Raw genomic sequence first — 21971 nt, 5'->3', positions numbered from 1 at the left:
CTCTGTGTGCGTGATGTAGTATCCACATCCACAGGGAGACCCTCCGGAGCTGCACTTACGTGGCTCTACTTTTTGTTTTCACAGGATTTTTTGGCTCACGTCGTTCATCACTTTGCAGCCATTGGGTTGATGAGTTGCTCTTGGTGTGGCAATTACTTGCGTATTGGAACACTGGTGATGTTTGTGCATGATACTGCAGATTTCTGGCTTGAGGTAATGATGACCTTCTTTAATTATTTTTTTCTTTTTTTGTTGTTATCACCCAGGTTATGTTCAGTGGTGTTTCAATCTTTGCCATCAGTTTCATATGCTCCCTCCCTATCCCTACAGAGACGTGGTTCTACAGTCATAAATTGTAAGATTAAAAAAAAAAAAACTTCCTGATAATTTAAGCTGATATTCTGTTACAGAATCCATTATGAGAAAAAAGCATAAGAGAAGCTCTGCAAAACAGTACAAGGACTGGAAATGCCTCCCTGGCTTATTCTTGTTTCATTGTTAAAGTTAGACCAAGTTGGCTAGCCTGTGAACAGCTTGTCACGATAGCAGTTCTCAAGCAAATTTAGCAGCTAAAAGCTTGGCTACTTTTTCACGCTGTCTTAATTCTGTCAGCATTCACACCCCTGTGTTGACCCAAGGGCTATGTCTACCTCATTCAGTTCTGGCTGGAGATACTCAAGCTGACTCTGAATGAGATACCACAGGTACTGGCAGAAGTGAAGTTTTTCCTTCTCTTGACTAAATATCAATGTTCAGAAATGTTTTAGGACTTCTCTGCACACAGTTCTGCAATGATGGAGACCTGCTGCTGGGTTTCTCAAAAGACAAATTTACTCTGTGATTCCTTCAACAGCATTACTCTGGTTTTATAACACCAGGATTCAGAACATAGTTTCACAGCCTTTTTGGTGGTAGTGCCTGTGTACTCCTGCAGGCTGTTGTCTCTCACTACTCATTTCTGCTCCTAATATGCTTTTAGTTGTGTAGGAGCAACTAATTGTGGGGTCACACATTTGGGGCTGGTCCCAATTAAATGCAGGCTTTTGCTGGGTTACTTCTAATCCTTAACTGTTGTTCAGTTCACTGCAAGGCCCTTAGAATGTTGAACCAACAATTGGAATAACAGCACTCAGATGCAAACTGAAGTTGTCTGACTCTCAAGCAGTGTTTAAGACTGAGGCTTGGCATTTGGAGCTTGTGTTCACTCCTGAGATCAGCTGTTTTGCTTGACAGTGCCCAGGGTGATTCCTCAGTGAAACATGGGGAGTTGCACGTTTCAGCTAGGGGAGAAGCAGAAATTATGATCTTAACTAGTGAAATGGAAACTGAAGCTAGGACTTCCAGCCCTCAAAGAGGAGGGTAAGAGACAGAATGCATCCACCAGAATGCTGGTACAAAGGGTCACTGCTGCTCCTGAGTGTGTAGATAAGGCCAGCAGCTTTGCTTTGAAACTGGTACAGCAGTGAGGGATGAACTTCTATTTTCAAGAGCACTTCATGTTTTTGTGATGCATCTACTTTCATATCTCAGAACTGTTTCTTCAGCTTTTTATACCAAATCCTTTCTTTTAAGATTAAAGGAGAAATATAAACAAGAAATCTGTTTTGTTGCTGCTTTATTAGGTATTAGTAAACTGATTGCTCTGTATGTCAAACAGGGAGGAAACCTTCCTGCTTAGGGAAAGATAAGTTCTTGTTTATTAAATGCAGAAGTGGACTTATTTCAAGGAATATTTGTAATATGTTTGTTTTGTGTTCAATTCAGGCAGCCAAAATGTTTAATTATGCTCGCTGGGAGAAAACCTGCAATATGCTTTTTTTCATCTTTTCTATCGCATTCTTCATCACAAGAATCATCCTGTTCCCCTTCTGGTAAGCAATATTTAACATAGTCATGACCTTTTATTTCATCCCTGTTTCCATTGAGAGGTTAGTAGTGGTTGTGATGGGTAAAGAAGAGCAGTAGGTTGTACCTTGAAGAGAAGAAGCTGGGCTTCTTCATTATTGTTTACTTCAGTGCCCATAATTTTATTTAGCATTTTAGTAAAAATACATATAGTTTAGTGAAAAAAAAAATCAGGCACCTGAAAATATGCAACTCAAAGGGTTAAATCTATTATTTAACTTCATTTCATAGTTAGTAGTTAAATGCTATGAAGTCCTGTGTCTTTGAGGGGGTGAGCTACTTAACAAAGAGATGCTACAGTCTTTCATTCCTATCCTCCTGCTGGAGCTGCAAAGTCAGAGGACAGTCTGTCCCCTATAAGTACAGTTACTTTTTCTTCTAGTGCCTTCTTTTCAGTTCCTAGTTCCTGAGAGGTACGTTGCATCACTCCCCTACATTGGAAGCACTCAAAAGTTAAGGTGAACCCATGAATTTACAAAGTCAGTGCACGTGAATCATAACTTGCTGAATTCTCACATGAATTTGGAGTTCTATGATTTAATCTGCTTTGGAGTATCCACACATGTGCTTAGTGTGCTTAATGCTTAACATCTTTAGCTTTTAAAAAATGCTTAATGTGTTTCACATCCAGGGTTTCACTGATTCGCTCTGGATTACTTTCATACCCCTCCCTGCATGTGGACAAACCCTCAGAGACACAAGCTGGTTAAATTAGTAGTTCTGAACACTGATCAGCACAAGGTTTTAATTTCCTGTAGTATTCTTTTTTAAAAAGACATCAGCGTTTCTGCTTTCTTGTTATTTTTTGATTAACTGCACAAGTGATCTCCAATCACTTTGCTTCACTGAGCTTCTTGTTCTTGAGCTTGGAAGCAAAACGTGACGAGATTAGAAGGACTCAAAAAGCCCAACATAATATGGAAGAATTGAAACCTCAAGATGGACAAAACATGTGTTAATTAACAAAGAGCCCTGTTGCAAAACCTGCAGGATTTTCTCTGAATGTGGATTTCAGATTAGGGAGAATTTGAATGAAAAATGGCACAGTCTAACTCTGTGCTGCATGTTATCTAGACCACACAGAGCCCAAGATTAAAAAATATATTTCTATCTCTATTTAGAATACTTTCATGCAAGACTCAAGTTTCTTATCTTCTAAAAGTCTGCATTTAGGTAGAGATACGTAATATAGGTAAGCCACAGCTTGTTAATTCATCTGTCATCTTTGCAGAGCTTTTTAATGTTTTCATGGGAAGAGTTAATCAGTTTGGAATGTGAAAGTAGAAATTGCTTTAAATAGCATAGAAAAGGAGCCCTGCATCATAACAGTGACCTTTGTTTTTTCAGGATTCTGCGTGCCACGTTGTATCAACCTACATTCTACTCCACCACTCCAGTCATAGCATATTTCTTATTCAATGGGCTGCTATTGACCCTTCAAGGCTTACATTTATATTGGGGTTACTTGATCTTCAAGATTTTGAAAAGGTTCATTTTCTTAAAGGTAAGCAGTTTTGCCTCACAGAAAGATGTGTGAAATATCAAACTTATATTAACACCTTCAGTAGATTTACTTGGCATTTCTTACTGTCTTCCTGAATTTCCATGTCAGTGTTCTTGTTAGGGATCTACTAAGTATAGAGATGTTCAGATGTGCTTTCTGCCTTTCAAGTTCACATTTAAGGTCACAGATCAGAATATGAAAACTTCAGGTACAGTTTTTTTGGTGTTTTTTTTTTGGCCTGTGTCTGATGATTTGTTCTGATGGTAAATAAGTGAACTCTACCAAAATCTGGAGCCCAAAAATGGTGTAGAACTCTTTTAATTCCTGTTTTCAAGATGGAAGTAATTTTTTTTTTCTCCCTGGACTTTATAAGAACAATAAAAAAAATTAAAGGTGAGTGCTGAGATCTTTATATCCGACAGAAAACTCATGGTTAAAGTGCTTCAGGCTTCTCTAAATCTGAGCTTGGTGATACTTGAACACTGTTTTTGGGCTTAAAAATCCATACAAAACTGATCCAATGTTATATTATGACATAATGAACCACAGTCCTATTCAGCCATGGCATACAAATAGATCAAGCTCAAAGGTTTTTTATTTTCAAAATGGCTTTTCAAAGAGACTTAATTTTGCTGAGGAAGCCTCAGCATATTCACCAGAGTAATCTTGTGATTATCACGACTAAAAACATTACTGAGCTAAGTCTACTTTTATCTGAATCAGCTAATGTTGTGAAGCATCTTAAACAAATAGGGATATTCCTTTCTACCCATATTATTCATCATTTCACTAGTAACTGAAACTATCCCGTATTTTACTTTCTGGAAACAACTAGTGGTGAACTCTGCACAAATGCAATTATACACAGTTTTGCTGCCCGGGCACGGACCCTATCATTTCAATAACATCCTAACCCAAGCCTCTTTGAAGTTGATGGAAAGACTGCTGCTGATTTTAATAGTACTGGATGAAATTCTAAAATAACAGCCAATTACTCTGGCTATCACCAGAAACGAGAAAGAGCTGAATATCTTCATTCTCAGTCCAAGCTTATTCTGTTGCCTGAGTACTTCCATACCCTTAATTTGTTTATTAATTTCAACCAAATTGATAAGATACCCCTTAGAAAAAAACTAGTTGTTTTAAACAGCCTTTTTGAAAGGGGAAGTCCTTTGAGTTTTTTCTTTAGCTTTTCTGCTGATCTATTTATAAGACACAACTGTGAAGTGCAAATTGTAGATCATGGTATTTTAGGTTTGGTCTTGCTTTGAAGAGGCCTGACTAAGTGATGAAATGCAGTGACCAATTCAGTGCAGGTAGGCCTGGTAATCCATTATGATTGTTCCCAGTGGTTGAGCTTTGCAGTATGCCAGATGGTGTTCTTTATTCCTCAATTGGTGGTAGCTGGGACTGCTTTTTGTTTTGCCTCCCACTGAATTTTGATGATTTTGACAAGAGTCTGGATGAGAAGTTTCTTGACTAGATACTTTGAAGGATGATTTTGTTGTTTTTTATTTGTACTTTATTTAAAATTGACTTCTCAAGAAAGCTCAGGCAATCAAGTCAGATTTCTGCTTGATCCCACTGGCCAATCTCAGCCTCATCTGAGGGCATTCCTAGATTCATACAAGTCTTATGCAAATAATTGGATATTAAGGAGACTCACTGTCTTTCCTAGAAGAACATGGCACTTACAAGCTCTACCCTTGTTAGAGAGCAAACCAGTGAACATCAAGGAAAAATCTGTACGAGGAACATCTTGCTTTGTTCTGCTTTTAAAACATATTTTGTTTCCGTAGTTATTTATGGTCAGGCTCATGGAGTGTTAGTGTTTTACTTGTCATTTCTTTTTTGACTGTGACCTTGTCTCTGCACTGAGCTGCAGTTTGTCCTTCATATTTCACTGTAGTTTGGCAGAATTTTGACGTCATTCTGACTTTTGTCCAAATACCTGTTAGGATTTGACAAAACTAGCCACATTGACCAACACATCCTGTCTGCCTCTAATACTGTCTTCAATCTCATAATCTCTAAGAACACAGTTTTGTTGAGAAATAAACATCTGTAGAAGGAAGGTAGAGAGGAAAGAGGATAAGAAATGTTTAGCCATTAGAACTGAGGAAGTTTGACTGCAGAATAGAGAAGTTTGTACTGGTTGTGAAAAGTAACTTGGTATGGTAGTCCCACAAGAAGTGCACATGAGGCTACTGGAGAATTTGCTAATGAAAGCAGTGTGGCTGAAACAGTACAGAAAGAAACAGAAAACAAATTCCATGTGAATCCTTAAATTGTAGATGTTTGGTAACATTTTCAAAGCATTTCTGAGAAGTCAGACTTAGGGGTAAGTGGATTGATAACCTGAAATAACATGAAATTAGAAGTGGTTTGTGTTCCATATACAGCGTTCTTTGTATGCTGAGCCTGAAATAAGGGTGAGCCTTCTCACACAGCTCTTGTAATAAAAACAGGAGAGCTTACTCTGCTTTGCAGCTGAGGAAGAGAAGGGCTTTGGCATAGTATTTCATCCATGCTGATTGAGGTTTTGTGAGTGCACTGCAAAAAGTGTTTGGATACCATGGTTAAGAAGACATTACTAGAGCAGCCTATATAAGGCCATCCTGCCCTGCGTGCTTATATGCCTTTGTAAGGGGCAGAAATGCTTTATTTTGAGAGAAGACAGTTTTTGTATTAGTCATTGCAAAAAAATGGAAAAGCACCAAGCCAGCATTTCTACCATGGATTTTTCATTCCTTATACAGCTCTCTGAGAAGATGGTTTCCAAATAACATTTTTACAGTGGCAGCAGCAGCAGGCCTAGCCCTTTTCAGTCTGCATGACTTCAGCTGGCTTGCATGTGCAGCCTGTTTTCCATAGCGGTGGCAAACTTGGCTGTGAAAGCAGGCAGTGCCTCCAAAACTGTAAAGACAACTTGGAAAAGAATGGTGTTTGTAAGGCTGCATTTTTATACCAACGCATTTGTCACAGACATACTCCACGCAAATAGCTGTTGCTATTTTAGTGAAATAGCAGCAAACCATTATACTTGTGTTAGGAGGGTTTTGTTTCTCTGCCCAAGACTTCTGAGCCCATTCAGAAGATAGGCAATTCTTAATGTTTTTCACGAAGCAAGTTAGCTACTTTAGGTGGAAAAATGAAGTCATGTTGTAAGTGGGGATAGGGACTGATGTATAGCTGTGGGAGCCTCAAAGAAGCTCAGAGCACACCAAGGGAGTCAGGATTTTATCAGTGTCCTCCATGCTTTGAGCCGTCCCTCGTTCACACGCTCAGCAGTGACCAGCACTGCAGTGCAGCATTTACATGGCCTGGCATCCTTCCAAGGGGCAGGTGTCTCCTGGTGGCATCCTGGCCCACATCAGCAGCCTGTCTGAAAGTCAGCAGGCTGCAATGCATTTGCTTTGAATGGACGGTGCTGTTGTCTGCTGTCAAAGCACAGGTTAGAGGACCTGCCTGGGTCAGATTTGAATCTGGATTGACAGAAGCTCTTAATCTCAGCTGCCACCTCCTCTGCCCTAGTAAAGGGGACAATCTCCCTCTCTCTGGGATAACTACTCAGCTGACTTGCTTCACACAGAAGAACTTGGCTAGAAGTCCTGCGATGTTCCTCCTTGTAAACACCGCAGCCAGAGATGAATGAACGTGAGAAAAAGGGAAAGATGGGTGCAGGGTTCTGCCCCTGTGTGTCCTGCTGACTCAGGCACGGCAGTCAGCAGCAGCTGAGCTGGTGGTGCGGAGCAGCACTGCTCTGAACCTCATTGCCCAGGAATGCCCTAGCAAATGGGAAATCCATGGTGGCAAACTAAGCTGTGCTCAGCGACTTTGTGTTAGGAAGCTCTTTGTTTCTATGGAGTTAAACCTGAGGGAACATGAGTATTGAATTTTTCAAATCAAAGGTTGTTCTTACACTGGAAAACAACAAAAAAAGTAACAATAATACGTTTAAGGACGTTTGGGTTCATGTTATGGTAGAACATTTTATGAGCCCATTTATAAGTGAGACATAGGCACGAAAGCCCTTCGAGGTAAGACCTGCAGCCATTTATCTTAGATCAGTTCTGCAGTGGGAGAAAGAAGGCCGTTTTTCAGTGTGGCTTCATTTCAAGTTAGGTCAGGCAATCGCAATGCTGGCTGCCATCTTGGTGTCCAAGGCCTTTTGTTGCTAGGAAACTCTGTGTGTTTCTGTAATATTGTTCAATTACATGGTTAAATTACCCACTTGTATCAGGTTTCAAGAACCACTGAAACATGTCTAGTCATCATGTCTGCACATATGAGAATATTTTAGGAAAATTGAAAAAACATATAGAGAAGTATGTACATGTGCACTGATTTAAAATATCTCGCCAGGAAAATCCCATGGAGATTAAACGTTTTATTTCCAAGGTCAGAAAAAGGGAGCGAGTGACAGCAGCTTATAGCCACATTATTATGGCAAATTAAGACGTAAAATATATGTTAAAACCATTACAAATTGAGTTTAAGGTTTTGAGACTACGGTGTTTTAAATCTTGAAAATATGTGTAAGTTGTAGGAAGTGGGCATGATGTCTGCATGACTCAGATGCTTCGGGGCTGATGCAAAGTCCATCAATGGCAAAAGGTAACAGTAGGCTTTTTACAGACTGCAGTGTTACCAGCAAGGTATTTTCTTACTCTTTCGTTGTTGTTAGACTGTCCTAAATAAAGGCAAAGAGCTTCTTAATAATTCAGCTTTGGTTTGTTCTTCTTTCTAAAGAAGAAAAGACCCATGAGATCCTGCACTGCTGTAGACCAGGTTTTTATGGACTTGTTGCTTGCTCAAAGAAAAACTTCGGTATTCCTTTGTTTTGCAATCATTAAAAAGGGTTTTTAAGGCTTTTTGGTTGGACATATTCTTGTCCATGGTGTATTCATTTCTTACTCAGTCCAACTTCCCAAGGGAACGGTGAGTGTTAATGTTTGAAGAATGGTGCATGGCAGTCTAAGATAGCTGAAAATGATAAGAAAATACTATTTTGGGGCTGTCATAAGAGCTGTGAAATACTTGTTGTGGTTCTGCTGCCGCTGCCAGCACTCGTTCTTTAACTTTGGCATCTTGTGCTGTCTGAAGGCTGTTCTTGTACTGAGATAATTCTGCCAGTTCAAGTTAACTTTCTTTCCTTCTTTCTCATGCACTGATAGCGGGGTGCCAGCACAGCCCTTGCCATGATTCCTGAAATCAGGACTCCTTTTCTGCATCAAAATGATGTATACCAGTAATGCTGTATTCCTAAAAGGGTGTCCATGGACTCAAATACTTCATGTGTTTTAATTGTAATACACAGACAAGGCCTGAGAATCCCTTGGGATGCAGACGTAACTGCTCATGTAAAACATGCCCCACTGCCTATATTGAAGAGTAATGCTTCTTTACACCTGCACGTGTGCTGCCCTGTGTTGCATTTGGCCTTATTTGTTGTGAATTTACCTCTTTAGAGACTTGCTGTAACCCTTTGTTTTCAAATTCAGTTCTACAGTTCCCAGAGGCCACATGACTGCATTTAGGCTGAGGCTGTTCAGCCTCACCTCAGCTGCTGCAGAACTTTCCTGCCCTGGGCCCTGTCCAGGAGTCTCTTATTGTTTATTCCTCTGTTTGTGTGTTTGATCAAGTAGAACTTCTATTTTTAATAATTCACTTGAATCTTAAATACATTTTGTAACCGTGTGGGACCTGACGGCATGAAATTTGAGTTCTGAATTCAGGTGATAGCTTTCATGTTCATTACACATAGGCCCTCAGCACATGTACTTAAAGCAATGATTTTTCCAGTTCTTTTGTTTGCAGGACCTTAAACATTTTTCCATGGAAGCTGAGACTTCTGTATAACAACTTTAAGCACCAAATGGCACTTGCTTTGTTTTCCTTAGTTACCTTTGGAATCAGGTCTGTATCCTTCACAGTTAGACCATGGATCCGCAGTGGTTGAGATCTGTGGGTTTGCCTTTGTTAGCCACCAGCACTGCGCTGCTCTGACAGCTGCGGCAGCACAGACCTTGTAGAGCTGTGCAATAACCTGTGATATTTCATCCTAAACAGAAATCTTATTTTTAAAACCATGGGGGGAAGAGAGCCCTATGTAACATGAAAGTAGAATGGCCTTTGAAGAGGTTACATTTTAAATCTCTTTCGTGGCAAATAAAATTGGAACCAGCGTTCATGTGCTTGAGCTGTGTGCTCTTTGGTGCGCAGGGGAGGCACCGAGGGTGAACTCAGCCTGACTGCTCCCAGCTCATAAACCACAACTTCTAACTTCATCTGCAAAAGGTCACAGTGTGACCCTAATCGTATGCAGCCTTTTGTGCACTGTGCAATTACTGGGATGTGAAAATGAAGTATGAAATGAAATGTATATTGAGTTTTGGCATGCACTGTGCTTGACCCAGTTCTAAGAAGTCAGATTGTGTGGCTTTGTTTGTTTTTTTTTTTTAGCAGTGGAAAACTGTTTTCAGGGCATCATCTCATTTTTAATATATATATATATATATATACATATATAAAATGAAATTTAATGGGAATTAACACAGGAAGAAGTCATTCATTTCAGTAAAATGTGATTCTACAGGAGTTTATCAGGGAGCAGGGTGTAGTTCCCTTAACTATAGGCGCTCAAGTTCTGTTCTGGTTCCTTTTTGTCTGAGCTTTGTTAAGCCCATACCATGCCTGTGGCAGCCAGAGTGTTCACAGAGCAGACCAGAGAGATGTTCTTGCCTTATTCCAAGCAGTTCTCCTAAAAGCAGTAACTTACTGGAGAGGATAATGATAATCTTGTAAATTGCAATTTCATGGACAGCTTGGGGTTGAGAAGCTGCTGAAAAGCTTACAGGGAGGTTTTGTGGTTACCTTCTAGACTGGGAAGGGCTGGTACCTGTTGGGTGTCAGAGTTTGAGTCCTCCTAGTGAAGGTTAGCATAGACTCGAGTCAGATGGAACTGGATTAATAGGAGCTGCCTTTCCCCCCCTTGTAAAGGAAAATGGATTGTGGAGAAGTTGAATTTCTTGGTTCTCTATGGATGGTTCTCTATGGATAAATGTTTATAGCAGTTTTTCCTATGAGGATGGCTTATGAGGGGATCTAAGCAGGACAAATGGAAGCTTTCCCTCAGATGAAGGTCAGTCTATCTGGGAATCTTCCCAGTTGATTCAAATTACTGCTTCTGAGATGTGAGGTTTTTTAACAGCCTGGAGATGGGAGCTAGCCAGCCAGGTCAGCAGCATGAAGGCTCAAGCACTTGAACAGGGAAATGGCTTCCTGTTATGACTTTCTTTCATCTGTGTATTTCCCATTCTGTTACTGCATTCCAGTTAAGCCCAAAGCCTGGCTACACGTCTCATTTGATGCTGCCAAATTCCTCTGGGGAGGAGGACTGAGAGGCAGGCAGGAGAAAGCAAAAGGAGTAGGATGTTTGCTGGCTGGTATTCCTGATGGTAGGCAAAAAGGGGAGCTCTGGACTCCTATCTTTGCTGGAGAACTGAAATCAAGACTGAACTCAGTAACATTTGTTGTCAAAGTAAGCAAGCTGGCAGGGAGTGAAAGAGGAAAACCCACTGGTTCTTCACTTCACAGCTGTCACGAGCTGGTCCAAGAGCACCAGCTGCTCCCTTGGCCTTCCCTTGGCTCTGTCAGTTAGGAGGCAGATTGCTGGTTAAGTTTCTGCTTTTGACTCCAGGTTATGAAACTGGATCAGCAGCTGAACAGTGACTTCCAGGGAGGCTTGTTGTACTCTAGACCGAAATGTGCGACTTGCACTCCAAAACAGCAACCATGTTCTTTGGATTTTATTTTTCTTTAGGCTGGCCCTGTTTAGAATGCCTCTTATTCCACACCACCTTTCATTTGTATATTACATAAAAATGAAGTGTAGAAAATGCACGTTAAGGACTGTTAACACCATTATGGAGGAATGAAGTAATGAGAAACTGAGGAAAAGAATTTCCAAGCATTTGATTACAGTTGATGGGCTTGTAAACCTACATTGGGACGGGAGTGTTAGGACAGAGTACTCTTCCACTGTGCACACATAATAAGGCTCTGCAGGAGCAGACTTGGTCCTCTGGCCATATCTCAACAAATCAGGTGTGTGGATGCTGCCTATGTTTCTATCAGCTGTGCCATGAACAAGGCTGTGCTGGTACCTAATGAGCTGTGTAAAAATCTTTTAGCTAGTTTATTGTTTCCAAATCTCTGAGTTTTACTTCAGTAGGAGATGCAGATGACCACTGCCTCTAAGAAAATCGAAACTGTATGTAATGCTGAAAGCAAGGCTTCTTGCCCTGGCCAGCTCAGCAGAAGCACAGAGGTCTGCAGTGTTGAGACAGGGCCAGGTTCTCAGCTGGTATAAATGAGCAGCTCTACTTGAAGTCTGTGGGATTGTGTAAGTTTTTACCAGCAATGGATCTGGCTGAACAACCACCACCAGCCCTCTCTGCATGTCTGTCTGACACGAGACAGCTCTACTTGTAGTAAATCTGTGTCTTAAATGGCACTCCTTTTTTTCTTCATGTGAAGGCTTCTAATTCAGATAAATGACAAACAGTGAAACTTCTGCTTTATAATTCACGGATTTGCCTTAGCATTCACAGAAGGGCATTTGCTGTCAGCTTTTCTGGCATCTCTTATTAACTGCTCATATCTTTTAATTTTAGAGAATATTCATGAAATTTCCATTTGTTGCTAGTTTTATATAAGTGCTCCTATATTAAAACTATATATATAATAGCGTGCATATGTATTTATTTTTCCAGTTGCCAAAAATCAATTCACAGAACAAATCCTAGGTCTTCTACAGAGATTTTCATGCTTTCATTTGCTATTTTTAATATATGTTGGGGAGGTTTGAATTGAGACTTTCTTATTAGATGAATAATTCTCAGACTTTCTCAGAGGGGTGTATAGTACTGCAATCTGCTGAATCAATTTTTATTTTTATAAGTACACTTGAAATAAAGCAAGTTAATGATAGATTAATATCAATTCAGAAATAAAATTGCCGTATCTTGGATTTAAAGTAAACGTTTCCCTAGGTAGATCTGCAAGTGCTCCATAATCCTTAAGAATCCTTGTAGCAAAGAAGGCAGGGAATCTTAAAAGGAGCAGTCTTGACTCCTGAACAACTAATGACTTTTGACCAGGCACAGCATGCAGCTGAATTCAGATCATCAGAAAATACACCAACAAACCTGGTCAGTGTACCGCTCTCATCAGGGGGTGATGCAGGAGGATCTGAAGCACACGAGGGTGGGATTTGTCCTGCCTAATTTTGACCATGTAAAAGCTATGCTTGCTTAAGTTAAAGGGTCCAACTGTAAACGTGGAGGAAAAGAGGGTGCAATTCACTGTGTCCAGTGTTGCAGGCAGCAAGATGGTGGAGCTGGTCTTCCTCTGGAGAGATCTGTTTCCCTTTTTGTTGGTACCAGGGTGGTCCTGGATGGTGCACTGAGCAATACCCAACAGTCAGGATGCTGAACACCTGTGAAATAAGCCCTTCTCCTGGTGACTTAAAAACACAAATCTCAGGACTTCTAATGGTATGTAAGGAGCTTTATTCATTAGGTACTGCTTGAAGAATTGTGCATCCATACTTAATGTTAGAGTGCTTAGAAATATTGTACTGCAATGATTTTATCTATCATGCATGCTGCTGTGAATGCAAAAGACATTTTGTATCAGGTATGTGACTTGAAAATCAGATTAGTAATTTTTAAGTGTGGGGCCAACGTTGAGGTACATCAGACAAGGACTGGAACACCTCCTCACAGCAAAAAGAAATGAGCTCCTGATGGACACATTGGATAGGAGAGAGGAGTATTCTTCATAGTTTCAGGTTAGCTTCGTAGTGCTGTGAGGCTCTGTAAGAATGCTTTTCAGCAGCTGTGTTGTTTCAAAGCATTCATCCTAAGTGCAGCATCACACCTCTAAGTGAGAACAGTGTGAGTGTCTGATCATCTGTCCTGTAGCCAAAGAAACATTTGCAAGGAATAAAAGTGCATGTTCTGATAAAGGTTCAGAACGCTGAACTCCTTGGCTTAATACAAATTCTGTGCTAGGGTAAAAAGAAGTTCACTATACAGAACGGCATCAAATGCCTATTATATTGTTCTTTGTTTCTTTGCCAACTGTGGATTTAAAATTGGAATAATTCAAAAAGCAGTGGGACATTATGACTCATTCAGTACCTCCTGGGCTTTTGACATTATCGTAAAGTCGCATGCACTTGAGTGCAAGGTTTAGTTAGTGGATTTCAGTAACACAGCCAGCAGACTTCATTGAAACCACAGAGTACCTGATTAACTGTAAGCAATGATTTGTGTCTTCTGATCAGCTGAGGTGTTACAGCTCCAGTCACAGGTGTGCTTTGCTGAGTGACAAGGCAAGTGACACTTTTTGAGTTAAATTTACTCCTTCCATCAAAATCCTGGGCATGTTCTCTAACAGTAATGTGTTGTTTTATGAGGCTGCTTTCTTCAGTACGTGTGAAATTAATGCAATGTTTCATTTGTTTTTCACACGTCTTTGAGTTCCTTCTGAAAACTCAAAGTGGAAAACCTGGGGAGTGAGAGTTCCAAAAAAGAGAGAGATTCAGTAAGATGAGTTTGGCCTGTGAGATGTCCACTGCAATTAATCTAGAGGCTCTGCATCTTCATCACCTAACTGCAGAAAGCAGAGTCCAACAGTGCCCCTGAAGATCAGCATTATTTATGTTGCCTGGTGTGTATAAGCTGAAAAGGGAAATATATTTGCCAAGAAAGTCTTCCAGGCTGGAAATTTAGAGCAGTTTGCATGAATCCAAATATATATTGCTTAGACTCCACAGGAAAGTAAAGGCTTATTAAGTCATGTCAGCTGAAGTCAAATTAAATGTGTTGATCTCAGAGATTCATCAACTTTATGGTATTATTTGTTAGGAAAGTAGCTCCCTTCTATCTATTTGGACTCACTTTTTATTATCTCTCTTGTTTATTATCTCTTTGATTTGAGCCAGTGGTTGCTGACCTTGCTGATGGCTTTCATCTCCGTAGTGCAGGCTGCTCCCGTGTGTGCAGGTGCTGTGGAATTTATTGTGGTTACGTTGAAAAGTCAAGATGTAGGCAGTGTGGCTGTAGATGTTTAAATGAAACCATTCCTGAAGTATGAGAATTAGGGCACCCTGATTTTAACAAAGCATACATTTGAGAATTGGGAAATACTGACTGAAGGAGAAAAATAAATATTTGGAAATTCACAAATCTAAATTTTACTGAATCAGAGAACACCGTGATCCCAGGGTCAGCTGTGAATTGCTTTTTGTATGGCAGTACCTGGCTGAAGAAATCCAGTCAGCTGCGTGGAAGTAAATTACCTTAACCTGAGAGGCCCAAATGTATTTCCTGCAGCCCTACCACCTCTGTGAGAGACCCTTCCTGCTTTTTACGAGATCCAATGGGCTGCTTGTGGGCTTGGTGCTTATCAGAACCGTCTGCTGTGATCTGTATTTTAACAATAAAAAGGAGGAAAGATGTCCGTCCTGGCACGCGTTAATCACATTAGCATTTAATCACATTAGCATATGCCTGTGTAAGGATACGATCCAACTGATCTCAGGTACAGGGCTGTTCTTAAGGTCGATTTGCAGCGAGCTGACTGGCAGCCTGCATTACAGGGTGAGGTCTGTTAGCTGCAGAAGGGATGGATGGCAGCTGGGGTTGTGCTGGCGGAGTGAAAAAGTGGTGCCCTCAAACAGGCGCAGTTACAGCAGTGTGGATGAGCTCAGGGCAAGGCAGCTGTTGGACCTCATGGCGGTCTCTGCCTCTGCACAGTATGTTGGCCTGGGGAGATCTGGCTGCTGGGTGGAGCTGTAGGGGAGAAGCTGGCATTTGTGTTGTGATTTACGTGCTACTCGCATACGGGATCTTCTGTGGAGCCATTGAACATTGGAACGTGCTGATAACGTTAGGAATAAAAGCTGTAATCAAGATTTACTGGACACGTTGAAACGTTGTGGCATTTTGAAGGTATAGAAATCTAGGATTTAAGTCTGCCAATTGTACTAAGAAATACCACTCGTAATAGTGTAACTGCTCGTGGATTATGACTGTTTTAGGTGTTAATGGGAGTCAGAGGGTTTCTAGAGTCACTGCATGTCTCTTTTTTTTTTTTAACACAATCAGAAAAAAATGAGGACACCAATGTACCTGGCAGGGTTCCTCCATGCCAAGTTCTGCATCAAGAAGCAAATGATTGAGTAAAAGGCTCAGGATTTAGTCACTGCCAGTTATTTATTTATTAGTATTTTCAATAATGTTTCTGTCCAGGTACACATGTACTGCAGGGGTTTTCACTCTGAGTGGACTTTTGGTGGCAGGTATTACAGTGCTGAGATTGATGTCGTTCACAGAGTTTGTCAGAAGTTACTGAGGGATTCCTGATGGCTTTAGCTGTAGCCAGTTCAGGCTGAAGGCATGTCCCTGCCCAGTGGTGTGTGATGTATGGCACAGCAAGCCTTCTTATCGTCCTTCTCTTCTGTTCAGATGAACAAGGAGGCGAACAAACATTCCCCCCATGATACTTCCAAGCCTGCACCATGAATTTGTAAAGCAGAGACTTTGCCTTCATGGTGCCAAATTAAGCTATTGCAAATGCCTCCAAAAAGTATGTGCCTTTGTCAGGGAGAGGCCAGGTTGAAAGCTGGATGAAAAAAATGTAGTAGCTGAACTTCCTTGCAGAAACCTCCTCTGCTTGGATCTGAATGTGCTGCAAAAGCATGCAAGGTTACCAGATTCTTCTCCGTGATGCTTCAGTGGGTCTGTCTGTTCTGGAGTGTGTCCTTTTAGGAACTGCTGACACGTTGAGATCTCCACTTGATGGGCTGTACTACCCCGCATGGAGCTAACAGTGCATTTGCTACTAAGTGCCCCGTCCCCTTCTGAGAATGTAGAAGGCATGTTGCTAAGCCTTCCTCACTGTTTGTAGGATCAATCCATGTAGCTACAATATTTTTTTGCCTGTTTTTTTTTTTTTATACTGTTTGGCACGTTTTTTTTCCCTCTGCTCTTAACACTTTTCACTTTAACTACTGAGTAGCAGATCTAAAGCCATGGCTGCGTATCTCATCATGCCCGTGGATGGAGGTGCTGGATGCCTCAGTGAGGCAGAGCAGGAGAGAAGGATGGTGTCTGCCCAGTGAGCTTCAGGACCAGATGTTAGCAGCAGCACGTGGGAGCACGAAGCTGCAATGCTGTCTGCCTTCCAGCACTGCTGTGTCTTTCTCCTGGCATTCTTAGCAGCTGTAGTAGAAAGAGATCAGCACCAAAGCTTGTCAGAGGGAAGTGATTTCTGAATGCTTTATTGAGAGACACTCTTGCAAAGTTAGCTTAGATTGAGATTCGACCAATGCTGTTCTGCCTACAAGAGGCTGGCAAGTAGCCTTTTAAGTTTACCTCTAGCTTGATTTCAAGCCTTTTTCCTTGGTGAATCCTCATAGAAGATCTGTTCCTGTTTGTGTAGTAAGATGCAGTGCTAATGGCTTGAATGATGCACATTGTAGCAGAAGTGAAATGCAAGAAGCCAAAACTACCTTAGCACGTACGGTTCATTTAACTAAAAGAGGCAGACTGAGCAGCAGGTGGAAGGGTTAAACAAAAGGAAAAAGATTATAGAAGTTTGCAGCTTTGGCTTCACTACAAATGGCTCTCTTGCAGACTTTATAGCATTAGTGTTGCTTCTCATAAACCTTGAAACCATTCATCCGTTTAGAAAGATTAAATTGGTTAGTCATCCAGAACATAAAATATGCACATCCATTTTGTTTGTTACCTCAAACCACTTAAAGTGTAATAAATTCAGCTGGTGCCATTAAACCAAAGCACTGAGTATTACTGATGGCTTCAGTTGCATTTACAGTTTTCCAGTTCTTGTGTTTCTGGTAATATATTCATCTGTTGTTGCTCAGGGACAGGCAGCACAGTGTTGTGCTGGAAAACACAGCGCTAACTTACGATGTGAGAATGTCAGAGAAAACATCGTAGTATTAAAGCAAGGCCCAATCCTAGAAATGCTACATATTTCTTTGTTCTTAGAAGGTCAGGGCACAAACTTTATTTTTGGTGTCTTAATATGCTTATAATGCTATGCTACACAGTTTGCAACGTCAGGTTTATTTGGTTTTGCAGTTGCAGATGAAACTACAGAAATGTCAAGTTCTGCTCTGCCATGACTTCTGTTGCATTCCCCTTGCTTAAACAAGCTAAACAAAAACAGCCAGACTCTTCCAAAGCAGGTTTCAGAGGGGCCAGGTGAAGAAGCAGGGTTGTGACTGAAGGAAACAAAACGTAGATTCTATTTAGAAGCATTTATTCTCGATCCGTATTAGGATTCAGAACTCTTGCCCTGATAAAAACAAACTTGCTCCATAATGATTGTCTCAGACGACAAAGAAATTCAATTCCTGCTTCTTCAAAATAAGAGATCGTCTCAAATGCAAGGATTTCCAGTGTGCTGGATGGTGATGTTTACATGTTTTTAATTATTACACATTGTGCCTTTTATGATAGCAACCACGCTGACAGTATTAAACCTGGAAAGTAAATCCTACCTGAGCTTCCACTCCCATGCTGGAAATACCAGGTCATTCCTATAGAAGACAGGAGTCAGTGTCATATCAGCTACCACTCAAGGTAAAGCAGATTGCCAGTTAAGCACATTCTTGAGTTCCATCAACTTCTGCGGGCCACAGCAAGGTGCTCCAAATGAGCTATGATTTCAAGAACATTATGGACTCCAAGTCCACTTGCACTGAGCACAAAAGCACTCCTCCCCTTGTCATCCTGTGTGTTTTCTGCTGCAGCTGGAGAATGCTCAAGGAGATGAGAATACTTGCAGGGAGTCCAGCAGATGCTGCATTGCTGTGTGCTTTGCTTTGCTTTGCACTTTTTACTGAAATGTTTCTGATGGCAAAAAAGTAACTTCCCCCACCCCAGGCATTTGTCTTTAACTGTAAATACAAAACACATAACCAGCAGGAGTAACAGAGGTGATCTGAAAGAGGCAGAACCTCATAAATTGTTTGTGTGAGAAAGGCTGTCTTTCCTTTTCTCTAACTGATGGCATGCCAAGTTTATTTTACAGTACTTACAATAAGATTTGTTTGTTTTGATACCCTTTGTATGCTGTTATGGAAAAGGAAAAAGAAAAGCTCCAGGAGGTTTATGGTTTCTGATGAGACAGTTGGAGCTTTAGTTTTCTTTCTAGTCCTATATGTTTTACTAGAAATGTAATATATGAAGGGTTATGAGATTGCAATGGGGTGAGTTATTACTGAGCTGTCATTTATTTTTTCTGTATGAATTTGGTGCTTAAGAAAGACCTCCAGACCAGCAGGCTAAGTGAAGCTGCTGGTTCATTCAGGGAGCAGATAGAAGGGCAGCACTGCTTTCTCTTTTCTCACCGCTCCAGGAGCAGGAAGAGCATGCAGTCTGAGCCTGTGTGAGGTTGAGATCCGGATGGATGGCAAGGAAAATAAATCTGTCCAGAGAGGAGTGGTCTGCAGTGTAGCTGTACAGGCAGCCTGCAGATTGCCTGTGTAAGAGCTGATGTACCTGGCACATCCAGCACGTGGCTCTAGAGGCAGCTTCCTCTGTGATGAAGAAAAGCCTTGGATCATCCTTCACCAGACAGCACTGCAGGCTGAATACCTGTGTGTGAAAAAAAGGCACCACAGGACCTGCAGTCCTCAGTATGTGAATATTGGCACCACCAATAGCTGGCTGTTAGAGTTTGGAATTTCCATGAACATGCTGGATACCCTGGTGTTCATGCTTAGAGTGTGAGCTGCAGTGTGAGCGGTTAGGGTCTGATCCTCAGCTACAGGAAACTCCTGACTTTAAATGAGAAGTCATCTATTAAATTGTGAGATGCTGGGGAGGGGAAGACTGTGATTACCCATCTCTTCCAGTTCAAGAACTAGAGGGCTTTGTGTGAGTCTATCAGCTGCTAAACTCAAAGCCAGCAAAAGGAGCAGTGCATTCTGTGTGTGTCTTTTTTCTCCTGGAGTGTTGTGTGTGTTCAAACGCTGCACTGAATCTAAGAGATGTGAGTCAAGTCACAGAAGGAAGCCACTGGTGGTGGCTGCTAAACATAGGAAACTGTGGGAGTTAGGGGAGATTTCATAAGTGCCTGCTTTGTTCCTGCTCTTGGTCACCCACGTGGACAGAGGGAAGCATTTATTTGACTTAGAGCATCTTTACCTGGAGGCAGCAGAGCAGTTATCACTCCTTCCGTGAGGCAGGCAGTGCTCTTGTGAGCTTGTTTCAGGGAGTTTGTTTTAAATGCCAAAGCCTTGATTGTTTGGACCAAAGTCCTGAATGTATTGTAAGGTCTTACGATATAGTAGAAAATGAGAAATAAAAGAGAGGAGTGGGATATGTTATGTACCATGCAAATTGCACAGAATTACTTTGCTCAAGGACAGGCTGCCTCTGGCCCCCCTTTCATCCCTGCTAACGAAACAACCATCCCCTCCTCCCTGGCAATTCCCTTAGCAGGATGATATGTCAAAGATGTATAGGTGTACCCAAAGCTGTGTAGAGACATGGCTTTCCCTTTACAAACACTGGTATGATATATACAGCATTTTAGGGTCAGTAAGTCTCTCTGAGTGACGTTAATACCAGGAGATGCTGGCACAGCCAGTCACTGTTTAGTTTACACCTGTCAGAAGCAGGCAGCCTCTGAACTACTGTGTCTGAGTGAGACCATTCATCATGTTTAGCTTTTATACAATACTCTTTTCATCTTTCCCACACTTCATGATCGTTAATTAATCCCACAGCACCCAGGGATTACTAGTAATGCTTTACAAGGGAAAGCAAAAACAAGCAGGAAGAGGTCAAATGGCTGGGCCAGGCCCACAGAGGTAATTTTGTCTGAGGAACTTTAGGTTCTGTGAGATTAAATTGGTGTTAGCTGGCCTGTCCTCCAGCATCACATCCATCTTCTTGGGAGGTGGCCTGGGGGGCCAATTTTGCTAGGCTCGTATTGAGAAATCCCTTTCATTTGTTTCCTCTCACACATTATTTTCTGAAGAAATTGAGGAGTTTTGTCTTCAGAGGATGAGGGAAATTTTCAAGGAGGCAGAACGTTCCATTTTCTGAAACTCCTCTGCACCATCTCTTCATCTTGCAATTACAAATGGGAGCTCCTGACTAATGAAGCTAACTGACTGCTTTTGCAAAGTCTTCGTAAAGGTCCAGACACACAGTTCACATTGTAAAAAGTAACTTGCTTGTGTGGCACACACAGGCCTTTTGATTGCACTAATAGCAATCTGGCAACTTATCTGACAGTAAATACTGCAAGTACAGAATGTGCTCATGGTGCTTTCTTCTCCATAGGACTTGAAAGATGACCGGAGTGATGAAGAGGAAGAAGATTCTGTAACGGATAATGAAGAGGAGTCCACAAAGAACGGCAATAAGAATGGCTGTGGCTCAGGCAAACATCTCCTTACCAGCAGTCACCACTAGCCCCCTCGTGCCTCACCTCCTGCAGCGATTGCTACTCTGTTTTTAACCCAACTTATGGGATAAAACCTAAGTCAACACGCTTAGGAGACACTGATTGATTTATTGTTGGCTACTGGACCTGGAAAAAAGCCCAGTAAACGGGGAGGGGAAAATTGCATAAGATGACAAAATGTGTTAATGACCCACTTTCTGAATCATTGCTTAGCATTTGGAAAGGTGCTTGGACACAGACTGCTCCACTCTCACAGTGCTCTACGAGGTGGAAGTGTCAGATCGTTTAGTGTCCCATTGATTTTAACTGTTTTTCAGTCTGATCGTCAATTTCATCAAGCAGTTTCATTCATAGGTGCTTCATGGGAGGTACCTAGTGTGAACTGCATCAGGAGACAGAGTTACTCGATGCGGGGAAAAATGACAGCGGTGTAGGTTGGCTAACATTGTATCTTTACTTTTCAGTTTAAAATCTCATTAACATGGCTATTTTTTACGAGTTTGATCTTGTTTTGTTCTTGATGGAAGCTAATGTGGAGGAATTCAAGCAATTTGCTTCCAGAGATTTTGCTTTACTGTAGAAGCGTGGTTTATCTCTAGAGCCTGCTGTATGTAGTTCAAATACTGTATGAAGAGATGTTTTGAAACGTACCAGTGAAGAAAATCACACAGCAGTTCTCCCCCGAGCTCCAGGTTTCATAAATGTCTTTCATCACAGCCATCCTGAATGTTAGAACAGAAGGTGCAGTGAATGAAAATTGGTTCTTCTCACACGTTCTTTTGTACTTCTTATTTGCTCGCAGCATGGCTGAACACCCGAGATCTCAACACATCTACAGCCCAGAAGATTAAGGATTATTCTGTCCTGTTTTGTGTTAGTTTGTCTCACAGTGACGTCGGATGACTGCCTTGGAGCAAATCTGTTTTGTGGCTGCTGTGCATTCACTGCATGTATCTGGTCACTGGGAGAGTGTGGGCCGAGCGAGGAATGTCACATCATCAGTGCAGTGTATTCATCTGATTTCAGAATCTGTCCATCT

The 21971-nt window shown here is 41.4% G+C and overlaps 1 protein-coding gene across 1 annotated transcript in view; it reads left to right on the top strand.

Annotated features, from left to right (window-relative positions):
* CERS3 (ceramide synthase 3) overlaps positions 1-21704 on the top strand; it is a 46772-nt gene extending 25068 nt beyond the window's left edge. Inside the window, exons 9-12 of the mRNA XM_042876084.1 lie at positions 85-213; positions 1765-1871; positions 3253-3409; positions 20809-21704. Of these exons, the coding sequence (XP_042732018.1) occupies positions 85-213; positions 1765-1871; positions 3253-3409; positions 20809-20940 (525 nt within the window). The 3' untranslated portion in view covers positions 20941-21704. The remainder of the gene's footprint in view (positions 1-84; positions 214-1764; positions 1872-3252; positions 3410-20808) is intronic.
* Positions 21705-21971: the final 267 nt, after the last annotated feature.

This window comes from Lagopus leucura, unplaced genomic scaffold (assembly GCF_019238085.1).
Source record: "Lagopus leucura isolate 7727_CA_CO unplaced genomic scaffold, USGS_WTPT01 Super-Scaffold_100015, whole genome shotgun sequence".
NCBI classification, from domain to species: Eukaryota; Metazoa; Chordata; class Aves; order Galliformes; family Phasianidae; genus Lagopus; species Lagopus leucura.
The sequence above is the reverse complement of the archived record's forward strand: the minus strand, read 5'-3'. Positions and strand labels throughout refer to the sequence as shown.